General features: G+C 50.9%; 1 protein-coding gene and 2 pseudogenes across 1 annotated transcript; all 3 read left to right on the forward strand.

Moving 5' to 3' along the window:
- Positions 1 to 1,966: 1,966 nt before the first annotated feature.
- On the forward strand, positions 1,967 to 6,193 carry LOC136546482 (uncharacterized; annotated as a pseudogene).
- On the forward strand, positions 4,346 to 11,799 carry LOC136546481 (uncharacterized; annotated as a pseudogene).
- Positions 11,800 to 14,359: 2,560 nt separating this feature from the next.
- Positions 14,360 to 15,427, forward strand: LOC136542080 (zinc finger A20 and AN1 domain-containing stress-associated protein 1-like). The gene has a single exon (XM_066534364.1). The coding sequence runs from the start codon at positions 14,580 to 14,582 to the stop codon at positions 15,102 to 15,104; it is 525 nt and encodes a 174-aa protein (XP_066390461.1). The 5' UTR covers positions 14,360 to 14,579; the 3' UTR covers positions 15,105 to 15,427.
- The last annotated feature ends 3,372 nt before the right edge of the window (positions 15,428 to 18,799 follow it).

An 18,799-nucleotide genomic window follows, 5' to 3' on the forward strand; every position in this document is an offset into this window, starting at 1 on the left:
GGACATAAGAATGTGTTTTCAAAGTTTGTAAACCTAAGTAACATCCCTTGACAAATTCAGAGAATGTTCATGCATTTAACTCATAATTTTACTGCCCACAGCAGCAAACTAGAGTAAACCAAGAAAGTCTGTTTGGTTCGCAGCCAGACCTCGCCACACCACGCCCCATGTTTCAGGCCAGAATAAGCTAGTCATGGTTTGGTTGGTTCCTCCATTTGCAGCGGCGCCAGACTTGCATGCATGCGCCTAGTTTTGCGTCCGTAGTTCACCAATTGTTTGGCAAGCAAAACCTCCGCCTGCGGTAGGTTGCGGTGACAAGCCAGACAGGCTCTTAATTTCTTAAATTCCACCATTTAATTGCAAACTGAGCAGAGCTCAACTCATTAGCTTCGTTGTGGTGGAATTTGTCCGCCTAGGTTTAAATTATAGACTTGATATAGGTGCTCACATTTTTAAATTTATTTTAGAATTTAAGGGGTGATATTTTAGGGGTAGGCGGTGTCTCCGTCACATAGGATGAATGTGCGTGTGTCTTTATAAATGTCTACGTATGTGTACCATATAATTCTAAAAAAAATTCTGTAATCTGGTTCACTTGGAAGAAACTAAGTACGGCAGCACTAGCGCCCGGATTCCGGACAACTGCGTCCGTCCGGACGTCCGCGGCTGCTCCACCCCATCCGCTCGGATTCACGCGCCGCCCACGCCAACTTCGTTTCCCACGCTCGCTTTCGAACCTCCCGCTTTAGATCTGCTGCCCACGCTGCTCAGATGACTCGCCCCCGCCTCTTTCACCATAGGACCGCGCGGCCAGTGCCTCCTCCCCACACCACCAGCAGTGGATTGCACCTCCTCCACGCGTCGGTGGCCGCGGCTTGGCCCTGCCCGCGCTCATGGACACCAACACCAGCGGTCTGCACTTGCAATATGAAACACTCGAATGCAACATACATTTGAAACAGATGAAATATTTGGGACATACGCTTCTGAAACATTTAGAACATACTGTGCAACATACGTCAGGAAAGAGACGAAACAATTTGAACAAACGCTTGCAACATGGTTCTGAAAACACTTGCAACATACGAAACATGTATGACATCCCCTGATTTACTTTTGCAACATTCATAAGAAACAACTGCAACATATCTTTGAAACGACTGAAACACCTGAAAGATACATTGCAACATAGGGGAGGGGAAGCCTGGGTCGATCGTTTCAAGCCGTCGGGGCGGGAGCCTGCGGCGGCGCGCGAGCACCACCAGTACCGGGCTTGGCTCGTCGACGACGATGGGGGATGGGGGCGAGAAGCGCCATGGCCGGTGAGGTGGGGGGAGCTCGATCGCCGGGGTGAGAGAGGGCGCCGTCGGGGGTGGGGAGGGCGTCGTATCGGGGTGGAGGACGTCGGGCGTTGGTGCGCTGCGGCAGGAGATAAGGAGCGCGGAAGGGGTAAGGGCGGGAGCATAGCGGACTAGAGCGAGGCGTGCGGGAGTAGATTTTGTTAGTCAAGGTGTGTTTTTTTAGACAAGTGATGCATGCAACAATGAGTGGAACGAGACGTCCAGCTTTTCGGACGTATTAATCGTAGCATTACCGAACTAAATAGTATTTAGAATGAGAAATTAATGACCAGAGACCATGTTCGCTCGAACTGCTTCAGCAGTAATTTTCAGCGAACGAACAGTGTTTTTCTCTCACAACAAATCAGCATAAGCCAAATTTTAGCGAAATTAATGACCAGTGACTTTGGCCCTGTTTGCTTAGAAGTAATTTGAAAAGACCACCAACACATGGATATCAACCCGTTTTAGCTTAATTCTGGCTACGCGATATTCAGATAATATAATACTAAACAACTCTAAATTATTTTGTGGCTAATCGCCGGCAGTCAACGTCAGGTACCAGTACCACATCCAGCTTCACCATGTTTGGACCTTGTTGGGCTCTGATTCAGGCATTGTTTTTGGCCCAATGGATGCTAACAGGTTCAGAAGCCCAGATGAAGTTATCCATATCATCGAGATGCCGCGGCTGGGCGCCATTCCGTCTGTGTCACACATCCCACGCAATGGCGTGCTCTCCTCTCGCACCCACCCGGACCTACTCGCTCCTAGTGCCCAAGCTGCCCCGCCCCTCGCCCCCATCCCCATGTAGCTCTCCTCGTCGCAGTTGCGGCAGTGCACGGTGGCCGCGCTTGGCGCGAGCCAGAGCGACTCCGGGCAGCAGGTCGACCGCGGCGGCGACGGAGGAGCAGAAGGAGCGAAAGAGGTGCCTTAGATGCGGCGGCGTTTACCGAGACAGGAGAACCACCCGACCGCCTGCGCCTTCCATGGCCACATCACAGGTACTCCGTATTATCCTCTCATCCTCTGTGCTCCAGCCTACGGTGGGCTGCTTACAAAATATCTTCCCCTCATAGCTATTTATTTGGGCTTTGTACTTGATCTTATAGGCCCACATATAGACCCACGACTAATGTAGATGGAGGCCCATATAGATCCATATATGCCACCCAGTGTTGAGGCCGGCTATGTGAACTTGTGTGTAAACCATGCCGTGTGCATAGCAGGCGAGAAGGGTGTCGGTGCCTCAGATCACCGCAAGTAAATTTTTATCTGCGTGTCTGGTCCGGATGATGTGTTTAGAGGACATAAGGATTTATACTGGTTCGGACAGAATGTCCCTACGTCCAGTCTGTTGCTGCTCGTGTTACCAGCACTAGTTTATGGTAGAGGTTACAAACGGGCGAGAGAGGGAGAAGGTCACAAGTCTCTGATGAAAAGATCAAACGGAGTTGGGTCTTGTTGAGCTCGTCAACCATGTGCTCGTGTCCCTCGTGGGACGTCCTGCTTCCCCTTTTATAGGGGAAGGCGTAGGTTACAGATAGAGAAAAAGAGAGGAAAGGGGAAAAGCGAGGGGGAAGAAGGCCTCCAGGGCCGCCGCGTCCATCTTCTCCTTCATCTGGGTCCTACGCAATGCTGTAGATGGTGATAGGGACGGCTCCACGTCGGGCTCCTGTTCACCACTGGTGCCATGCCTCGATGTCATCAGCTGGTCGTGGCGTCACATCCCGTCCCGACGGACGGCGTGGTGAGCCGACATGTCTGTCAGCGGTCGTATGGGGATTAGGCAGCACAGCGACCACGCACTCGTCACTGTTGGCGATGTAAACCCTTGGGCGTGGCCATGGGTTATGTCGAGACGTGCCCGCTTCCCTCTCGGTGTCAGAAGTTTGACCCCACGGTCGTACCCTTAGGCCCGTAGTGGTTGGAGGCGGTGTGGGTCTCCGTCGAGCGAGACGGAGCCCACGCCCTTGGGGTTGGGCGGGACAGAGCCCTTGCCCTCAGGGTCGGGCGAGACGGCTCCCTACCCTCGGGGTCGGGCGACACATGGCCTGTGCCCGAGGATTCGGGCGAGATGGAGCTCGTGTCCTCAGGGTCGGGTGGGACAGCTCCCATAGCCTCGGGGTCGGGCAACACGGGGCACATGTCCGAGGGGTCTAGCGAGGTGGAAATCGTCCCTTCGGGGTCGGTCGAGACTAAAATACGTCCTCGATTATCTAGACGAGTTTGTCGTCCACGGTCCTCAGATCCCTACCGTTGGGTATCCTAACACTGATACCCAACAAAGGGGCTCTTCTCCATGTCGCCACCACACCAGGGCATCGACGGCGAATGGAGCGACAAGAGCGGGATCATCATGTACCGCTGGAACAACGAGGGGAGCCAGCCCAACACTGACCGCGACAACTAGAAGAAGCACCGGAGCTGCTGCCAAGAGCGCGAGGAGGACGTGTCGCCGTGCCAGCACAGGTGGCACGTGTCCTACGACGATGGCTACACCCTCTTCTAGGTCTCTACCCATGGGGGGAGCACCATATTGCTCTATCAGCTGTGCCAATAAAATCTTGTACCTATAAGATGGCAAACTTCTTTGATGTCTATTACTTGGACTAGTACAAAGACAAGCATCTAGTTTTTTGTGACAAGACAAGCATCTAGTTGAACTGATGATGTTGGTTGCCTCTGAGTCCTCGACGCCGAGCTGCGATTTCTGCTTTGCTCGCCATGACCGAATGAAAGCATGTCCTAGGCCCAAGGCACAACGCCTAGGCTCGACAGCAAAGCATGGTTGAAAAAAATATAATAACGAGCTTGGCGAGTGAGGTTTAATTCCCCACGCCATGTGAATATTCCTATCCTCTTCTCCACCTCTCGACACCCCATGCTAACACGATGTGGCTCCAAGATCCTCGCTTTCCATCCTACTCTCGCTGGCTGACCGAGAAGCGAGAACCGCGCGTCCCCCCTCTCCGACCTCGCCGCGCGCAAACACGCACACTACCATGGTGGTCTCCTACACGTAGGAGCACGTGTGCCTCCTGTTAGATTGATCTCAATCCCAAACTAGGCCCAACGGCATAGTTGAGCCTTTGATCCGTGCCCTGATCGGGGACGCCCAGCCCACTATGGCTGGAGGGCCCCTGTCACACTATGTAATAAATAGAGGTGGGGGCCGGCGGCTCAAGTCACGAGGTTCGCATGAGTCGAGCTCCCCACCGAAATCCCTAAACCCTAATCCAATCTAGAGGGGCATAGCCAGTGACGGGAAGCCACCAGTTGCGTCGTCTCTGCATCTACACCAAAGGGCTACCATCACGCCGGACTTCACTGCGCCGCCATCGGTCCTCACCGTTGGTCGCCACTGCTCATCACCGTACTCTTCCTCGACCGTCGCTGCCTAGCGCAGACACCTACTCCATGACGGACATGAGCGGATCCTCCTCTATGGTGTCAGGTTTGACATGTTCCTCTACTCCTCCCTCTAATCTCTGTCTAGAACATGTACTAGGACTTGCTACCCATTTACATGAAGTACCCAGCTAGATCTATGCTCCAAGTGATCCTATAAAATCAATAATGGTACTAGAGCCTCGTTTAGGTATATATCTAGCTTAACAGTTTAGATCCGTTTGGATCTGAGAAAAGAATAGAGGTTCATCTGAACCCTAACCCATCGGGGAACAAGAACAGTACCCTAACCCGTCGAGGAAGATGAATAGTGACTCCGGTGAGTGAAACCCTAACCCTAACTCACGACAGGAAAGGGGGACAGCTAGCTAGATTCTATTGAGTAGATCTCGGTATGGGTACAAATAGAAAAGAAAAGAAATCAAATCAAATAAAAAAGATGAATCGTATCGAATCGGGAAAAGAAACCCTAACCCTAATTTTTTATCCCATCCCTAAATCGGGTTAATCCTAGAAGAAAGAAGGGGAAAGGGACAAGAGGAAGAGCCGTTTTGGCTTACCTCACCGCTGCGCAGCGCTACTGCCTCGCCGGCGTGCGGGGAAAAGAAGGCCGAGCCGGGGGGCGCTGCTCGCCGGGCTCTAGCCAAAAGGGCGTCGTAGCCAGGCTGCTCGACGGCGGCGCACTCACCTGTTGGGGAGCACGCTCACCGGCGAGGGGGCCGGCGATGGCGCTGAGTCGTCTGCTCGCTCACTGCTTCGCTCACTCGGTGTACTCGCTGTGGCTAAGAGAGTGAGAGAGAGAAGGAGAAGGCCGAATGGCCGCTAGGGTTCAGGGGCCGCTGTCATCGCCATTTTGTTCGTCCGACGAGCACGCGTAGCCGTCCGATGCAGACGAGCGGACGAGATCGATCGGGCCGACTCACGGCCCAGGCGGGCGCTCGCGGCCGCACGGCTTTACCGGCCCAGGCCCAGGTTGTGGCCTGGGTGTGGGCATCATGCGTGGAAGAGAGGCAGGCCTGCCCAAATTCCTGGCTGGGCCGAATGAACAGTGGTGAATTGAATCAGTTTTTTGTTTTTTCTTTTTCCAGTAAATGTTTATTTCCTAGAAAATGGATAAATGGCTTAAAGAAAATAGAAAAGAGAATTTTTCTATGGGTAAAATTCACAAAATTGAGATTATTTTTCCGCTGCGTATTTAAAGTTGTTATTTTCATTATTAAATTCGAACCAATGGGAGAATTTAATTTTAAAAATAGATATGTTTTAATTGATTATAATATTGTTATTATTCTGACCAACGTTGATTAATGACAATATTATGCTGAGATCTTTGTCATACATTAATTCTATTTTTGTCCAACAGTGATGTAGATTTAATGTATAAACAGTTGTATGTTTTAATTTTGATCAACGTTGGAATCAAGGCATACAATTGTTGTTATTATTTATGTTCTCATACTATATGAATTGTGTTTTCAGGCGGATACAACTTGATGGGTTGTATCAAAGAGATCCCCACTCTCAAAGGTGATAACTACACGGGGTGAAAGAAAAAGATTGATCTGGCCTTCATCTTGGCTGAGGTGGACTGGGTAGTCACCTCACCGTGTCCCACAGAGCCTGTGGCACCGGTGAGGGAGACAAATGAGGCTGATGTCGCTTGGGCAACCAAAGAGAGGGATTTTGCATCCCAAAAAATGTCATATGACCTTGAGCATAGGAAGTGGGTCACTGCCAACAAAAAATATTTGGTTGTGATAAAGAACACGATTGAGCCTGCAATTGTGGGCTCAATCTCAGAGTGTGACACCATCACCGAGTACCTTGAAAGAATAAAGAGTCAGTTCACTTGCTCTTCAAAGACATATGCTACCCAGCTGATAAAGCAGCTAGTGACAGAGAGGTACTCAGGTAATGGTGGCATAAGAGAGCACATACTAAGGATAAGCAATTTGACATCCAAGCTAAAACCAATGGATCTGGCTCTCAAGGAAGAGTTCCTTATCCATCTGATTTTTGCTTCCTTGCTAAAAGAGTTTAACACTTTTGTTGTCAATTACAACATACAGCCCAAAAAATAGGATATGGAGAGGCTCATGGCTATGTGTGTGCAAGAGGAGGAGAGAATGAAAGCTACCAATGGTGACTCTATCAATTATTTGAAAGACAATAAGAAAAAGAATAATAATGCTAACTCCTCAAAGTCAAAGGGAAAGGGTCCCATGCTGCATCAGCCTCAGCAAAATAAGTTCATAGTAGAGAAAGATCAATGTCTCTATTGCAAGAAGACGGGACATTATAAGAAAGATTGTCCTGATTACTTAAAGATGATCATGGCAAAGAAATGTGAGAACATTATTACGTTCATAAATGAATCCCTGTATGTACAGTATTTGAAATCTACTTGGTGGATTGACTTAGGTGCAACTGTTCATGTTGCTAATTCTTTACAGGGATTTTGTTAGATGAGGACTACGCAAAGAAGAGAAAGACATGTTAAAGTTGCAAATGAAATCCGAGCAGATGTTGAAGCCGTTGGCGATCTTTCTCTAGAGCTTGCTGATGGTTTCACACTTTTACTGAGAGATGTACTTTATGTTCCCTCCCTACAAAGAAACTTGATTAGTGTTTCATGCTTGGACAATGATGGATATGATTGCCATTTTGGAAATGACAAGTGTAAGATAACATTTAATAATGCATGTGTTGGTCTTGCTATCTTACAAAATGAGCTTTATTTGTTATCACTACGTGACGATGTGAATGTTGTATGTGATGATAGGAACGTTGCGTGCGACAATGTGAATGTATCCTCGTCTGCGGATGTAAACAGAAAACGAAAGAGAGTTCACGATGCATTGTCGAAATTATGGCACTGTTGTTTAGGCCATATTTCGAGGGGGTGAATAGAAAGACTAGTTAAGAATGATATTCTTCCTCCATTAGAGCTCTCAGATTTAGAACAATGCAGAGAATGCATTAAAGGAAAGTATGTAAAGAAAATTAAGAAAGATGCCAAACGAAGTGCAGGAATTCTACAGATTATTCACACAGACATCTATGGTCTGTTTCCTATAAAGAGTGTGGATGGTTATGATTCATTCATAACATTCATAAATGATTACTCTCGTTATGGCTATATTTATCCAATCAAAAAGAGAACAGAAGCATTGGATAAATTTAAGATATTTAAGGTAGAAGTTTAAAACCAACACAATTTAAAGATTAAGATAGTCAGGTCCGACTGTGGAGGGGAGTACTACGGTCGGCATACCCCATATGGCCAAGTTCCTGGACCTTTTACAAGGTTCTTACAGGAGAATGGCATAGTAGCCCAGTATTCTACACCAGGCGAACTTCAGCAGAATAGAGTAGCTGAAAGACGCAATCGCACCCTGATAGATATGGTGTGTAGTATGATAAGTTACTCCACCTTACCGATGAGCCTATGGATGGAGATGTTAAAAAACACCATTCATATTCTCAATAGAGTACCAAGTAAGTCAGTGCCCAAAACACCGTATGAGTTGTGGACAGAAAGAGTACCCTCACTAAACCACTTACGTGTGTGGGGGAGTCCTACTGAGGCTAAAGTATTTAACCCAAACATTGGGAAGCTAGATCCCAAAATAGTAAGTTGTTATTTCATTGGCTACTCAGAAAAGTCAAAAGGTTTTCGTTTCTACTGTCCAGATAGACATACAAAGTTTGTGGAAACGAGACACGCTATCTTCCTAGAGGATGAAATGATGAGGAGGAGCATGGTAGCTCGAGAAATTGATCTTGAAGAGAAGTGGGTGTATGCGCTCACTCCAATGATTCATGAGCCATTTTTCTCACTACCTGCTGTCACTGCACCGATAGTGCAAGATACTGTGGTGCCAGCATCTGTTGTTATTCCGCCTGTGGCAACAATGAATAATAATGAGGAACCTATTCTTCAGGATACTGTAGAACCTATTGTCGCAAATGAGGGGAGCAACAATAGCCTCAAACAGAAGATGTGCCAAATGTGGAGGCCCCTAGAAGGTCTCAAAGAATTAGAAAATTAGCTATTCCTGCTGACTATGAAGTATACAACACTAAGGAATTTCAAATAGAAGATGATCCCACCTCATTTGAAGAAGCCATGAGAAGTGATCATTCATCAAAGTGGCTCGAGGCCATAGAAGATGAAATGAAATCTATGAATGCCAATAAAGTTTGGGGCTTAGAAATAATTCCTAAAGAAGCTAAAACAGTAGGCTGTAAATGGGTCTACAAAACAAAACTTGACTCTCAAAGGAATATAGAGAGATATAAAGCGCGACTTATGGCAAAAGGCTTTACGCAAAGAGAAAGGATTGATTACAATAAGATCTTTTCTCTAGTCTCAAGTAAGGATTCCTTCAGAATCATAATGGTATTAGTGGCACATTACGATTTAGAATTACATCAGATGGATGTAAAGACGACATTTCTCAACGGAGACTTGGAGGAAAATATTTACATGGCACAACCAAAAGGTTTTGTCGTGGAAGAAAAAGATTGAATGGGATGCCGCCTAAAAAAATCCATTTATGGATTAAAACAAGCTTTAAGGCAATGGTACTTGAAGTTTGATCAGACAATAAGAAATTTTAGGTTTAAAGAGAATGTTGAGGACAATTGTGTCTATGCAAAGTTTAAGAATGGGAAGTTTATCTTCCTTGTCCTGTATGTGGACGACATCTTACTTGCTAGTAGTGATGTCAGTCTATTACTGGAGACAAAGAAATTTTTGTCCTTAAAATTTAATATGAAAAATCTTGGTGAAGCCTCGTTCGTTCTAGGGATCGAGATTCACCGAGATAGAAGTAAATGGGTATTAGGACTATCACAAAAGGCATACATAGAAAGAATTTTAAAGAAATTCAGTATGCACAAATGTAGTTCCTCACCTTCTCCTATAATGAAGGGCGACAAATATGGAGATTTTCAATGCCCCAGGAACCAATATGAGATCGATCAAATGAAAGTGGTTCCATATGCTTCAACGGTCGGAAGCTTGCAATATGCTCAAGTATGTACGCACCCTGACTTGGCATTTGTTAACGGATTACTTGGCAGATTCTAGAGCAATCCTGGAATAGAACATTGGAAATTAGTAAAGAAAGTCTTGCGTTATTTGCAAGGAACGAAAGGCCTCATGATGACGTATAGAAGATCTGATTCACTCCATATAGTGGGATATTCAGATTCTGATTATGCGGGAGATTATAGAAAATCCACGTCTGGATATGTATTCACTCTTATAGGGGAGCTATTTCATGGAAAAGCTCAAAGCAAACCGTCACTACATCGTCCATAATGTATGCCGAGTTTGTAGCGTGTTATGAGGCAACAGGGCGGGTGAACTGGCTAAAGAAGTTCATACCCGGTTTGAAGGTGGTTGACGATATCTATAGACCACTAAAGTTATACTGCGATAATAATTCGACAGTACAGTATGCTCACAACAATAAGTCAAGTGATGTTGCCAAACGCATTGACATAAAATATTATGTTGTGAAAGATAAAGTTCGGGATCATGTCATAAGTCTTGAGCACATAAGTACTGAAAAGATGCTCGCGGATCTGTTTACAAAAGGCTTACCACCCAACGTGTTCAGAGAACATGTAGCCGGCATGGGTTTAAGGGAAAGCCTATAATTCCTGAACAAAAGAAGGCTCAAAGATAAGTATCTATTTCAGAACAGAGTGGTGTGTTGTAGCTGTTAAATCTATCAGCGATGGACCGTGACGATGAGACATGCTCTATGCGCTAATTTATAATGGAATGAACAAAAGTAAATGATATGAAATTGAAAGATGGTAGGAGATAAAGTAGGAGATTGTTAGATTGATCTCAATTCCAGCTAGGCCCAACGGCACAGTTGTGCCTTTGATCCGCGCCCTGATCGGGGGCGTCCAGCCCACTATGGCTGGAGGGCCCCTGTCACACTGCGTAATAAATAGAGGTGGGGGCCGGCGGCTCAAGTCACGAGGCTCGCCTGAGCCGAGCTCCCCACCGAAATCCCTAAACCATAATCCGATCTAGAGGGACGCAGCCAGTGACGGGAAGCCACCAGCCGTGCCGCCTCCGCATCTGCACCGAAGGGCTACCACCACGCCGGACTTCACTGCGCCGTCACCGGTCTTCACCACCGGTCGTCACTGCTCATCACTGTACTCTTCCCCGACCGTCGCTGCCTAGCGCAGACACCGATTCTATGGCGGACGCGAGCGGATCCTCCTCTACGGTGTCAGGTTCAACACGTTCCTCCACTCCTTCCTCTAATCTCTGTCTAGAACATGTACTAGGACTTGCTACCCATTTACATGAAGTACCCCGCTAGATCTATGCTGCTCCAAGTGATCCTATAAAATCAACACCTCCACCCCTGACAGCGGGTCACCGCCGCGGAGTGGCGCAAGTTCACGGACCCGGCGGCGCGCGCCGCCTCCGGGGCGCTCTCCCACATCCTTGACGTCCACATGCTGTCCCGCGACGTCGAAGCGCGGTCGGGCCGGCTCCGCGCCTGCACGCCATCGCGGGCTGGACGCCGCCACTCCCGTTCCTGCTCCGCGGCGTAGGCCCCGTTCGGTTGGCAGAATTTTGGTTGAAACTGGCTGAATTATTGTGAAAGAAAAATAATGTTCCGGCTAAAAAAAACAAGTCGAATATGGGGTAAGCCGAACAAGGCCGCAGCGGACCGGACGGTGGTGACGTAGGGGTGCTCTGCGTCGAGCCCAAGGACGTGGACGCGCCCGCACGCGACATGCGGTGGCCTCCCGCAACGCCACGCTCCGGGGGCTCGTGGACGTGCAGGAGCGGTGCAGCTACCAGCCCCACCCGGCGCGGCCCGACGAGTGGACGCTGTTCCGGCAGGAGACCACCACCGGTGCGCGCCGCTGGCGGCCGTGGTGGCTGAGCTCGTGGAGCGCCGCTGCGCGGAGAGGTTCACGCAAAACGCGGACAGAGGGAAGGAGGTCGTGGAGAGGATCTGCGAGGACCCTTGCTGCGGAGCAGGACTCGCTCACCCACTGAGGCACAAGCGGAACGGTGACCAAGCGTGGTGTGTTTGCCAATGCTGATGCTTGACAGCGCTGTGCTGTGTGCAGAGGCTTTGGTGATGTGTGAATAAAAAGTGAAAATAGTCCGAATTTTCCCTGATTAAACCTATGGCTCGTGTCGTACTGCCGTGTAGTATGTGGATAGTGCAAGCACATGTGGCAAGGTGCCCTTTTGATTGTTTCTAGCACGAGATTTTGTGCAAAGTTATGAAGTAAGAAAATGCAAAATTCTGAATCGAATGCTGATTTTTTGGACCAGAAAAAAGGAATGTAACTACGTGTTGCCGCGTGCCCTGCGCTGGACAGTCAAAGCAGAAGGCTGAAAATCAAGTACTGAACTTTAGGTATCGATGCACTTCACAATTCGCATGACTCAGACGATATTGAAGAGAAAACGAAAGCAAAGGCAGCAGCATCAAAACCGGAAGGGCACGTTTGAAATGCAGTAATTTTATATTGATCATAAAGGTTTCACAGTAATCAATTTAATTTCATAGAAAACGCAATTCAAGGAATTTTCTCACATTCCAAAGGGCCCGAAAAATCTGAACTGATGCGCTGACCATAAGCCATTTCTTGTGTCAACTCTCTCAGCCTGATCACTGCATCCTACACTTTGTTATCTAAGAACAGCATGTACACATCGAGCATCCTGTGCGCCAGAAAGCAGCAGTAGATGTCGCCGTGAGGGGGTTCCAGTTCGTGATTCCAGGTATCCAGAATAGATATCTGCTATCCTGTGTGGCAAAACCATCTTCCTCATCTGATGGTGGCTTGCACAACTTGGCGATGTGTCACATAGTGCTACCAATCGAGATAATATCTCGCCGGATATGGCCTTCGTTCTCATCCTCCTAAGCTGAGGATCGTTTGCCGTTTGCCGATAGAGACGGCCCACGGAGAGAAAAGCACTCTATCCAACTAGCTATCTAGCTGCTGCTCTTGAGCTGTCAGATCACTGATCGAAGCTGCAGTGCTCGATCTCCACCCTTTCGAGCGACGGACCAGCGCCGGCGGGCATGCGTTTTCTGGTGCGCTCCGCAGCTGGACCCTGCAGCGCAGGCCGGCGGACGGATCCGAATCCGATGTCGGCAGCGCGTGCCGCTGTTCACCGTGCGATCGTGATCACGACTCCAATCTTCGTGTGGCTACAGCTGGGGTGCCTCGCGCGCGCGTGCTCCGATCACAGCCACGCTTCCCTCGCGTGATAATCGGGGCACCGTGTGTTCACTTCACAAGCTAAGGCATGGTTGGCGAGTTGCCAGTTTCGGGTGCCGCTGCAGCGACGCCAGCCAGCTGGGGAAAGCAAGCTGCTTGTCGTGGCGTGGCGTCCTTTCCCCGGCGCGCGCGCGAGAGAGAGCTATCTGCAGCTTATCCCGATGAAGGGATCGCGTACGTCCCCGGTTGGGCACCTTGTTAACGTCGACATGATGGAGAACGTAACCCCCCGCCTTGTTCGCGCTGATGGAATTTTCCGGACGAGCGAATTGGTAACAGACGCGGCTGCGAGGTGTCCGTCGTGGCCTCATGCACGGCAGCCAAAAGATAAATGGCGCGGGCCGAGGCACGGCCACGAGTTCCCCATGTCGACATGCAAATCTGGCCAGAGAAGAGGTCGCTCACTCGATTTAGTAGTCTCCCTCTCGTCTTTCAGCGATTCAGCTACTTGTTGCTAGCATCAGTCTGTCAGAGGGGTGGTATGTAGACGGTTGACATGGACAGGCCAGGGAGAGACGGGAAAAAAGGAATGGCCATGCTAATCCAGACAGCTCAGCGTCCGAAAGCGACGCCATTCGCGGCGAGCTTGGCTTTAGTTTTTACTGACTGATTGACCGAACGGGGAGGATGAAGCTGAACGTTCGTGCGGTAGACGGGAGACGGCGACGACGGTTTCCAAGTTCCAAGCCCCTGCGGCCGTCCATCGTACGCCAATCCCGGCTGCCTGGAGTCGGCGGTGCGCGCGCGGGCGCCGACGGTTGGTTTTGGGCGGTTTCGCTTGGTTTCCTCCTGCTCGTATCTTTATCCCTTGGCTGCGCGTCCGCGTCGGCCTCGGTCAGCCCGGGCGGCTGGCTACTTGCCCCGGTCCCAATCCAAACCCAACCCAACCCACCCGACCCCGCCCGCCCGCGCACGGCCGGGGCGGAACAACCAGCACACGACCCGTCCGTGCGACCGCGTCCTAGATAGAAAATTCTAGCGCCGGCTCTCTGGATCCAGCCTTGCCGCTCCGGACGCACCCAGCCCGTGGCCCGCAGCGCGCCATGTTGTTCACGTTCCTTCGCCGTTTCCGCCAGGGCGATCGCCCAGCGGCCGAGGTCGCGACAGGTGGCCCAGCCGAAACCGGGAGGCAGGCACGCGAGGCCGGGGTCGCGTCGTCAATACGACGACGCGACAACGAGGCCGAGGCCGGAAATAACACGCGGGGCGGCCGGGTCGCAGTCGCGGTCGCTGTTGCCTTTGCCGCTGCGCTTGCGCGTCCGCGGAAGGGGACGCGTCTCCATCGTCCCACTTCGCCCCGATAAAAAAACCCGGGCGCCTCGCTCGTCCATTCATCGCCCCCTCCCCGCGGATCACAGGCTCACAGCCGGCCTCCCAATTCGCAAGCTCCCCCTCCTCCGTCTCTCTCTCCCTGCCTCTCCCACCCTGCGAAAAGCAAGCTCCGGCCGGGCCGCCCGCCCCACCGCGCGCGCGCACGCACACACACAGACACAGGCACGGTTGTTCGGGTTCCTTTTCCCAGGTTAATTCACGAGCATGGCGCAGCGCGACAAGAAGGAGGAGCCCACGGAGCTCCGGGCGCCGGAGATCACGCTCTGCGCCAACAACTGCGGCTTCCCGGGGAACCCGGCGACGCAGAACCTCTGCCAGAGCTGCTTCTCGGCGGCCACGGCGTCGAGGTCGTCGTCGCCGTCGTCCCCTACCTCCTCTTCCTCAGCTTCTGCGCCGGCGGCCGCGGCGGTGTCGCAGCCGAGGCCGGCGCTCGTAGACGCAGCAGCGGTGGAGCTGCTGGCCTCTCCGGCTGCTGCAGCCGTGGGCCAGTCTATGGAGGCCGTCGCCGCTGCTCCGGCGGCCACGGCGAGGACGTCGGTGAACCGGTGCTCCAGCTGCCGGAAGCGGGTGGGGCTGACGGGGTTCCGGTGCCGGTGCGGCGAGCTCTTCTGCGGCGCGCACCGGTACTCGGACCGGCACGGCTGTAGCTACGACTACAAGGGCGCCGGCAGGGACGCCATCGCCCGGGAGAACCCGGTGGTGCGCGCGGCCAAGATCGTTAGATTCTGATCGACGACGGCGGCGGAGGAAGAAATTGCAAGAAGATTCAAAGGGCGGGCGGAAGGGGAAAGGCATGCAGACGAAAGAAAGAAAGAAAGGTCTTCGGTGTTATTATGCTGTTCTTGAACGTGTTTGATTTTAATCTCCTTTTTTTTATATAATTTTCCTACGGGAATGGGAGGAAAAGAGGTGGACGAAGAATAGTGTAATAATGGTGGTGGTGGTGCTGTGGCGGTGGTTAAGGGCCCAAAACGATGAACAAATGGGTTGGGCTGGGTGTATGTATCTGTCACACGCAACTTTGTGCAAAAACTATTACTATACTAGTAGTACATTTCTCGTCTCCGATTTTCGTACAGAAAACACCAGCACGAGCGATGATTGCTCAATCATTCATCAGGCTCGTAATCATCTCTGCCGATCCCGTATTTCCTCCGCCTAGACTTTTTCAGACCGAGAATGAGAATTGAGAAGCAATCAACTCCTCTTTCCGCAGAAGAATTATGCCCCCGTGTGGCCCACCTGCTCCATAATGGAACCGCATTATCGCGCCGCGGTCGGCACATAGTCATCTCCCGGGCCGGCTGGGCTGGGTCCCGTGCCCGTGCCCGTGCCCGTGCCCGTTGCCGTGTCACGCGTCGTCCCCCCAGGGTCGCTGTCGCGGACGCCATATGGACCGGCCGGCCGCAGTGGAGACGCATGCAACCCGCCTTCCTCCTCTCCTCTCCCTCCGCTCGAGGCGCGCCGTTGGCCGGCCGGCCAACCGCTCGTCTTTTTCCGCGCGGTTGCCATCGCAGTCGCAGCCCTGACCGGCGCCGGCTGCTGGCCGCAGACTTGGTCTCCCCAGATCCGTGATCGTCCCTCGTTAATTAATTATTAGCACGCTGATAGATTGTTGCTGATGGTTGGCGAGTTGTGCTGTTCCTCGTCGATGACGATGCGTCGACAGGCTTGCTGATTCGGCTGCTCGATGCGCTGCACGGCAGCGGCCAGCGCAGCGCATTCGTTGAACAGGTAGCTTGTTGCTTCTTGTTTTCGCTGGGTGCTGCAGTTTTTTATTCAACTGGCGCGTGGCAGCAGCGACTAACAACTGTTTACAGTCCGTACAGGCTGTAAACTTTTTACCTGAGTTGTTTTATCTATGTGTAAAATTGTTGGCTAGTATTTTGGTGCAATGTTTTCGAGGGTTCACACTGATAAGGCGGGTGCATCGTAATAATCGCCAATTTTTCAGGTATCGCCAAGATGATGGATCATTCTACTTCCGGGTTTGACGTGGAAGCGTCTCCATATGGTGAAGTGTCCACCTTTCCAAAGCAGAGCCGAGCACAGATGAACAGGTCGTAGTATCTTTGGATTTATTAAAAAAAGGAAACACGCAGTCCTTTTCTAGAAGTTTCGACCCGAGTCAACTGCTCATATTAACTGTGTTGACCTTTTCCAGCTGGCGGCAAGTGACGACACAGCCGAACTGGAGCTTCAGGAGGCACCAGCTTCGTCAAGGCTGAGCCCAGAAACTTTGTCGGGCCGGAGCGAAGCAGTTTTAGCCCACTTCTGTCGCGAGTCGTGAGCGGAGGCCGCAGCCCATGTCTCCAATAGGCTCACCTGAATTTTGAGCCCACTCCTCTCGGCGGGCGCCGGGAGCAGAATTCCTTTTGCGATACCTTGTGGCCTTGTGGGCTATCCCCTATGGGTCATGCCAGAGAGTGCCTACCTACCGACCCGGGTGGCGTGGAGTTCAGTGCCGACCAGCAAAAATATTCCTATCGCGCACGCGCTCGCATGCTTCCGGCCCAGCTAGCGTTTCCTGCCCGGCCCATCTCACGTTCCCACCTGCGGGCTTGGGGCCCAGCTCGTGCGACCTGGCCCGTTGCCCTTGGAATCCATCCAAGATGACAGAAGCACGTAAATGCATGCAGAGGAGAAATAAAAAGAAAAGGTAGTCCATGGCAAGATTCAAACTCAAGACCTGTTGACTCAAAGATGTCACTCCCCTCCACTATACGATATAAATGTTTGTGATACTTGTAAAATAGTTTTATAATTAAATAAACAGACCATATAAAGTCTAATAAAATGGTATTTAACCAGAATATATCACACGGGTATATCTATCTATCTATCTATCTATAAAACTCTCTGTTTTTCGTGTACGACACTGTAGTTCCACAGTACCCCTCCGCCTCCCCCCTCATAGTTCCCTGTTCATCTACCGTTCTGCATTTCCGGCCGTCGATTTGTACAGCTTTCCAACAGATGCACACCACGTGGGTTCCCGTGGCCCTCACCGCCTGCCCCATCTAGAATCCTCCACCCAATCCATCTCCGTCCGGTTAAAACAAAAAGGGAGAATTGGTTCTGTAGCATCAAAAGATCATGAGAATCGGAAAATACCACTAAAAAGTTCCGTCACGTGAAATACCATCAAAAGATGTAAGCGTTAACCGAAATTAGCATTCCATCGTGTTCAGTTACTTTTGAGGCTAACGGCCGTCATCGCCACCCGCACGAGCATGCGCTGTGACTCCTTCCTCCTCCGTCCATCTGCTATCCCCACGGCCCACGCTCGCCAGCTGCGAGCAGCGTTGCCTCACCATGCCGCCGTCCGCACGTCCGCGAGCAACGTCGCCTCACCGCGCCGCGCCGCCATCCGCATACCGTCCGCGAGGAGCTGGGGGTCGCTGGAGTCGAGTGAAAGCATCTAGGCCCCTAGTTGGATTTCGGTGATTAATGTCAATACAAAGATTACTATGACTAACGTGTGTTTTGCAGAGACAAGTAAGTTAGGTCATGGTAATGGAGATCGATTGGGCAATCGAGGTTGTCATGCCCCTACGATGGAAATCGTTTCGGTTTTCAAAGGATGGACGACAAGGTTAAGGATGACTAGTTCTAAGTGTCGATTGGAGTTGGAGAGACACTTAGAGTAGTTTAGGACTTTGTTTTTCCTTTGGCCGTACTATGAAGGGGGGTATGAACGGGTAGCTTGACCTAGTTGAGTCTAGTGAGTTAGGTGTGGTGCACACTTGTTAAAAACTAGCTCTAGGTAGCTCCTATGAATGCCTAAGATCCTGTGGAGCAAACTTCATTCACATATGTTCGGAAGTTGGAAGTGAATGGAGGGTCAAATACTGACCGGACGCTGGCTCCGGTGCGACCGGACGCTGGCCGCAGGGTCCGGTCAGTTCATTTGACCGAGAAGATCAAGTCTGGTGTGACCGGACGCTGGGAGGTCATGTGACCGGACGCTGAGGGCCAGCGTCCGGTCAACTCCAGTAAGGGTCCAGACTTGGAAAAGTGTGACCGGATGCGTCCGGTCAGTGTGACCGGACCCTGAGTATCCAGCGTCCGGTCGTTTACAGTAAGCATCCAAGAGCGACCGGACGCGTCCGGTCGGTACTGACCGGACCCTGACAGCGTCCGGTCATCACTTGAATGCTGGTTCGCAGGTTGAACTGACCGGAGCGTCCGGTCATCACGACCGGAGCGTCCGGTCATCCCACAGAAGCTCATAACGGTTAGTTTTTCAGGCTGGCTTATAAATAGAAGCTCCACTCGTGAGTGGAGCATCCTTTGCTCATTCCAACAGCTGAGAAACACGTTTGTGAGTGCCAAGAAGAGCAAGATCCTAGTGAGGTGTTTGTGATTTGAGAATCCAAGAGAGTAGCCTCACTAGCAAATCAAGAGTAGCAAAGTGTGGCATC

This window comes from Miscanthus floridulus, chromosome 3, assembly GCF_019320115.1.
Source record: "Miscanthus floridulus cultivar M001 chromosome 3, ASM1932011v1, whole genome shotgun sequence".
Lineage (NCBI taxonomy): Eukaryota > Viridiplantae > Streptophyta > Magnoliopsida > Poales > Poaceae > Miscanthus > Miscanthus floridulus.

Bases quoted from the DNA above. Each gene is read 5' to 3' on its own strand.
- LOC136542080 (XM_066534364.1), top strand. From the start codon at position 14,580: ATGGCGCAGCGCGACAAGAAGGAGGAGCCCACGGAGCTCCGGGCGCCG.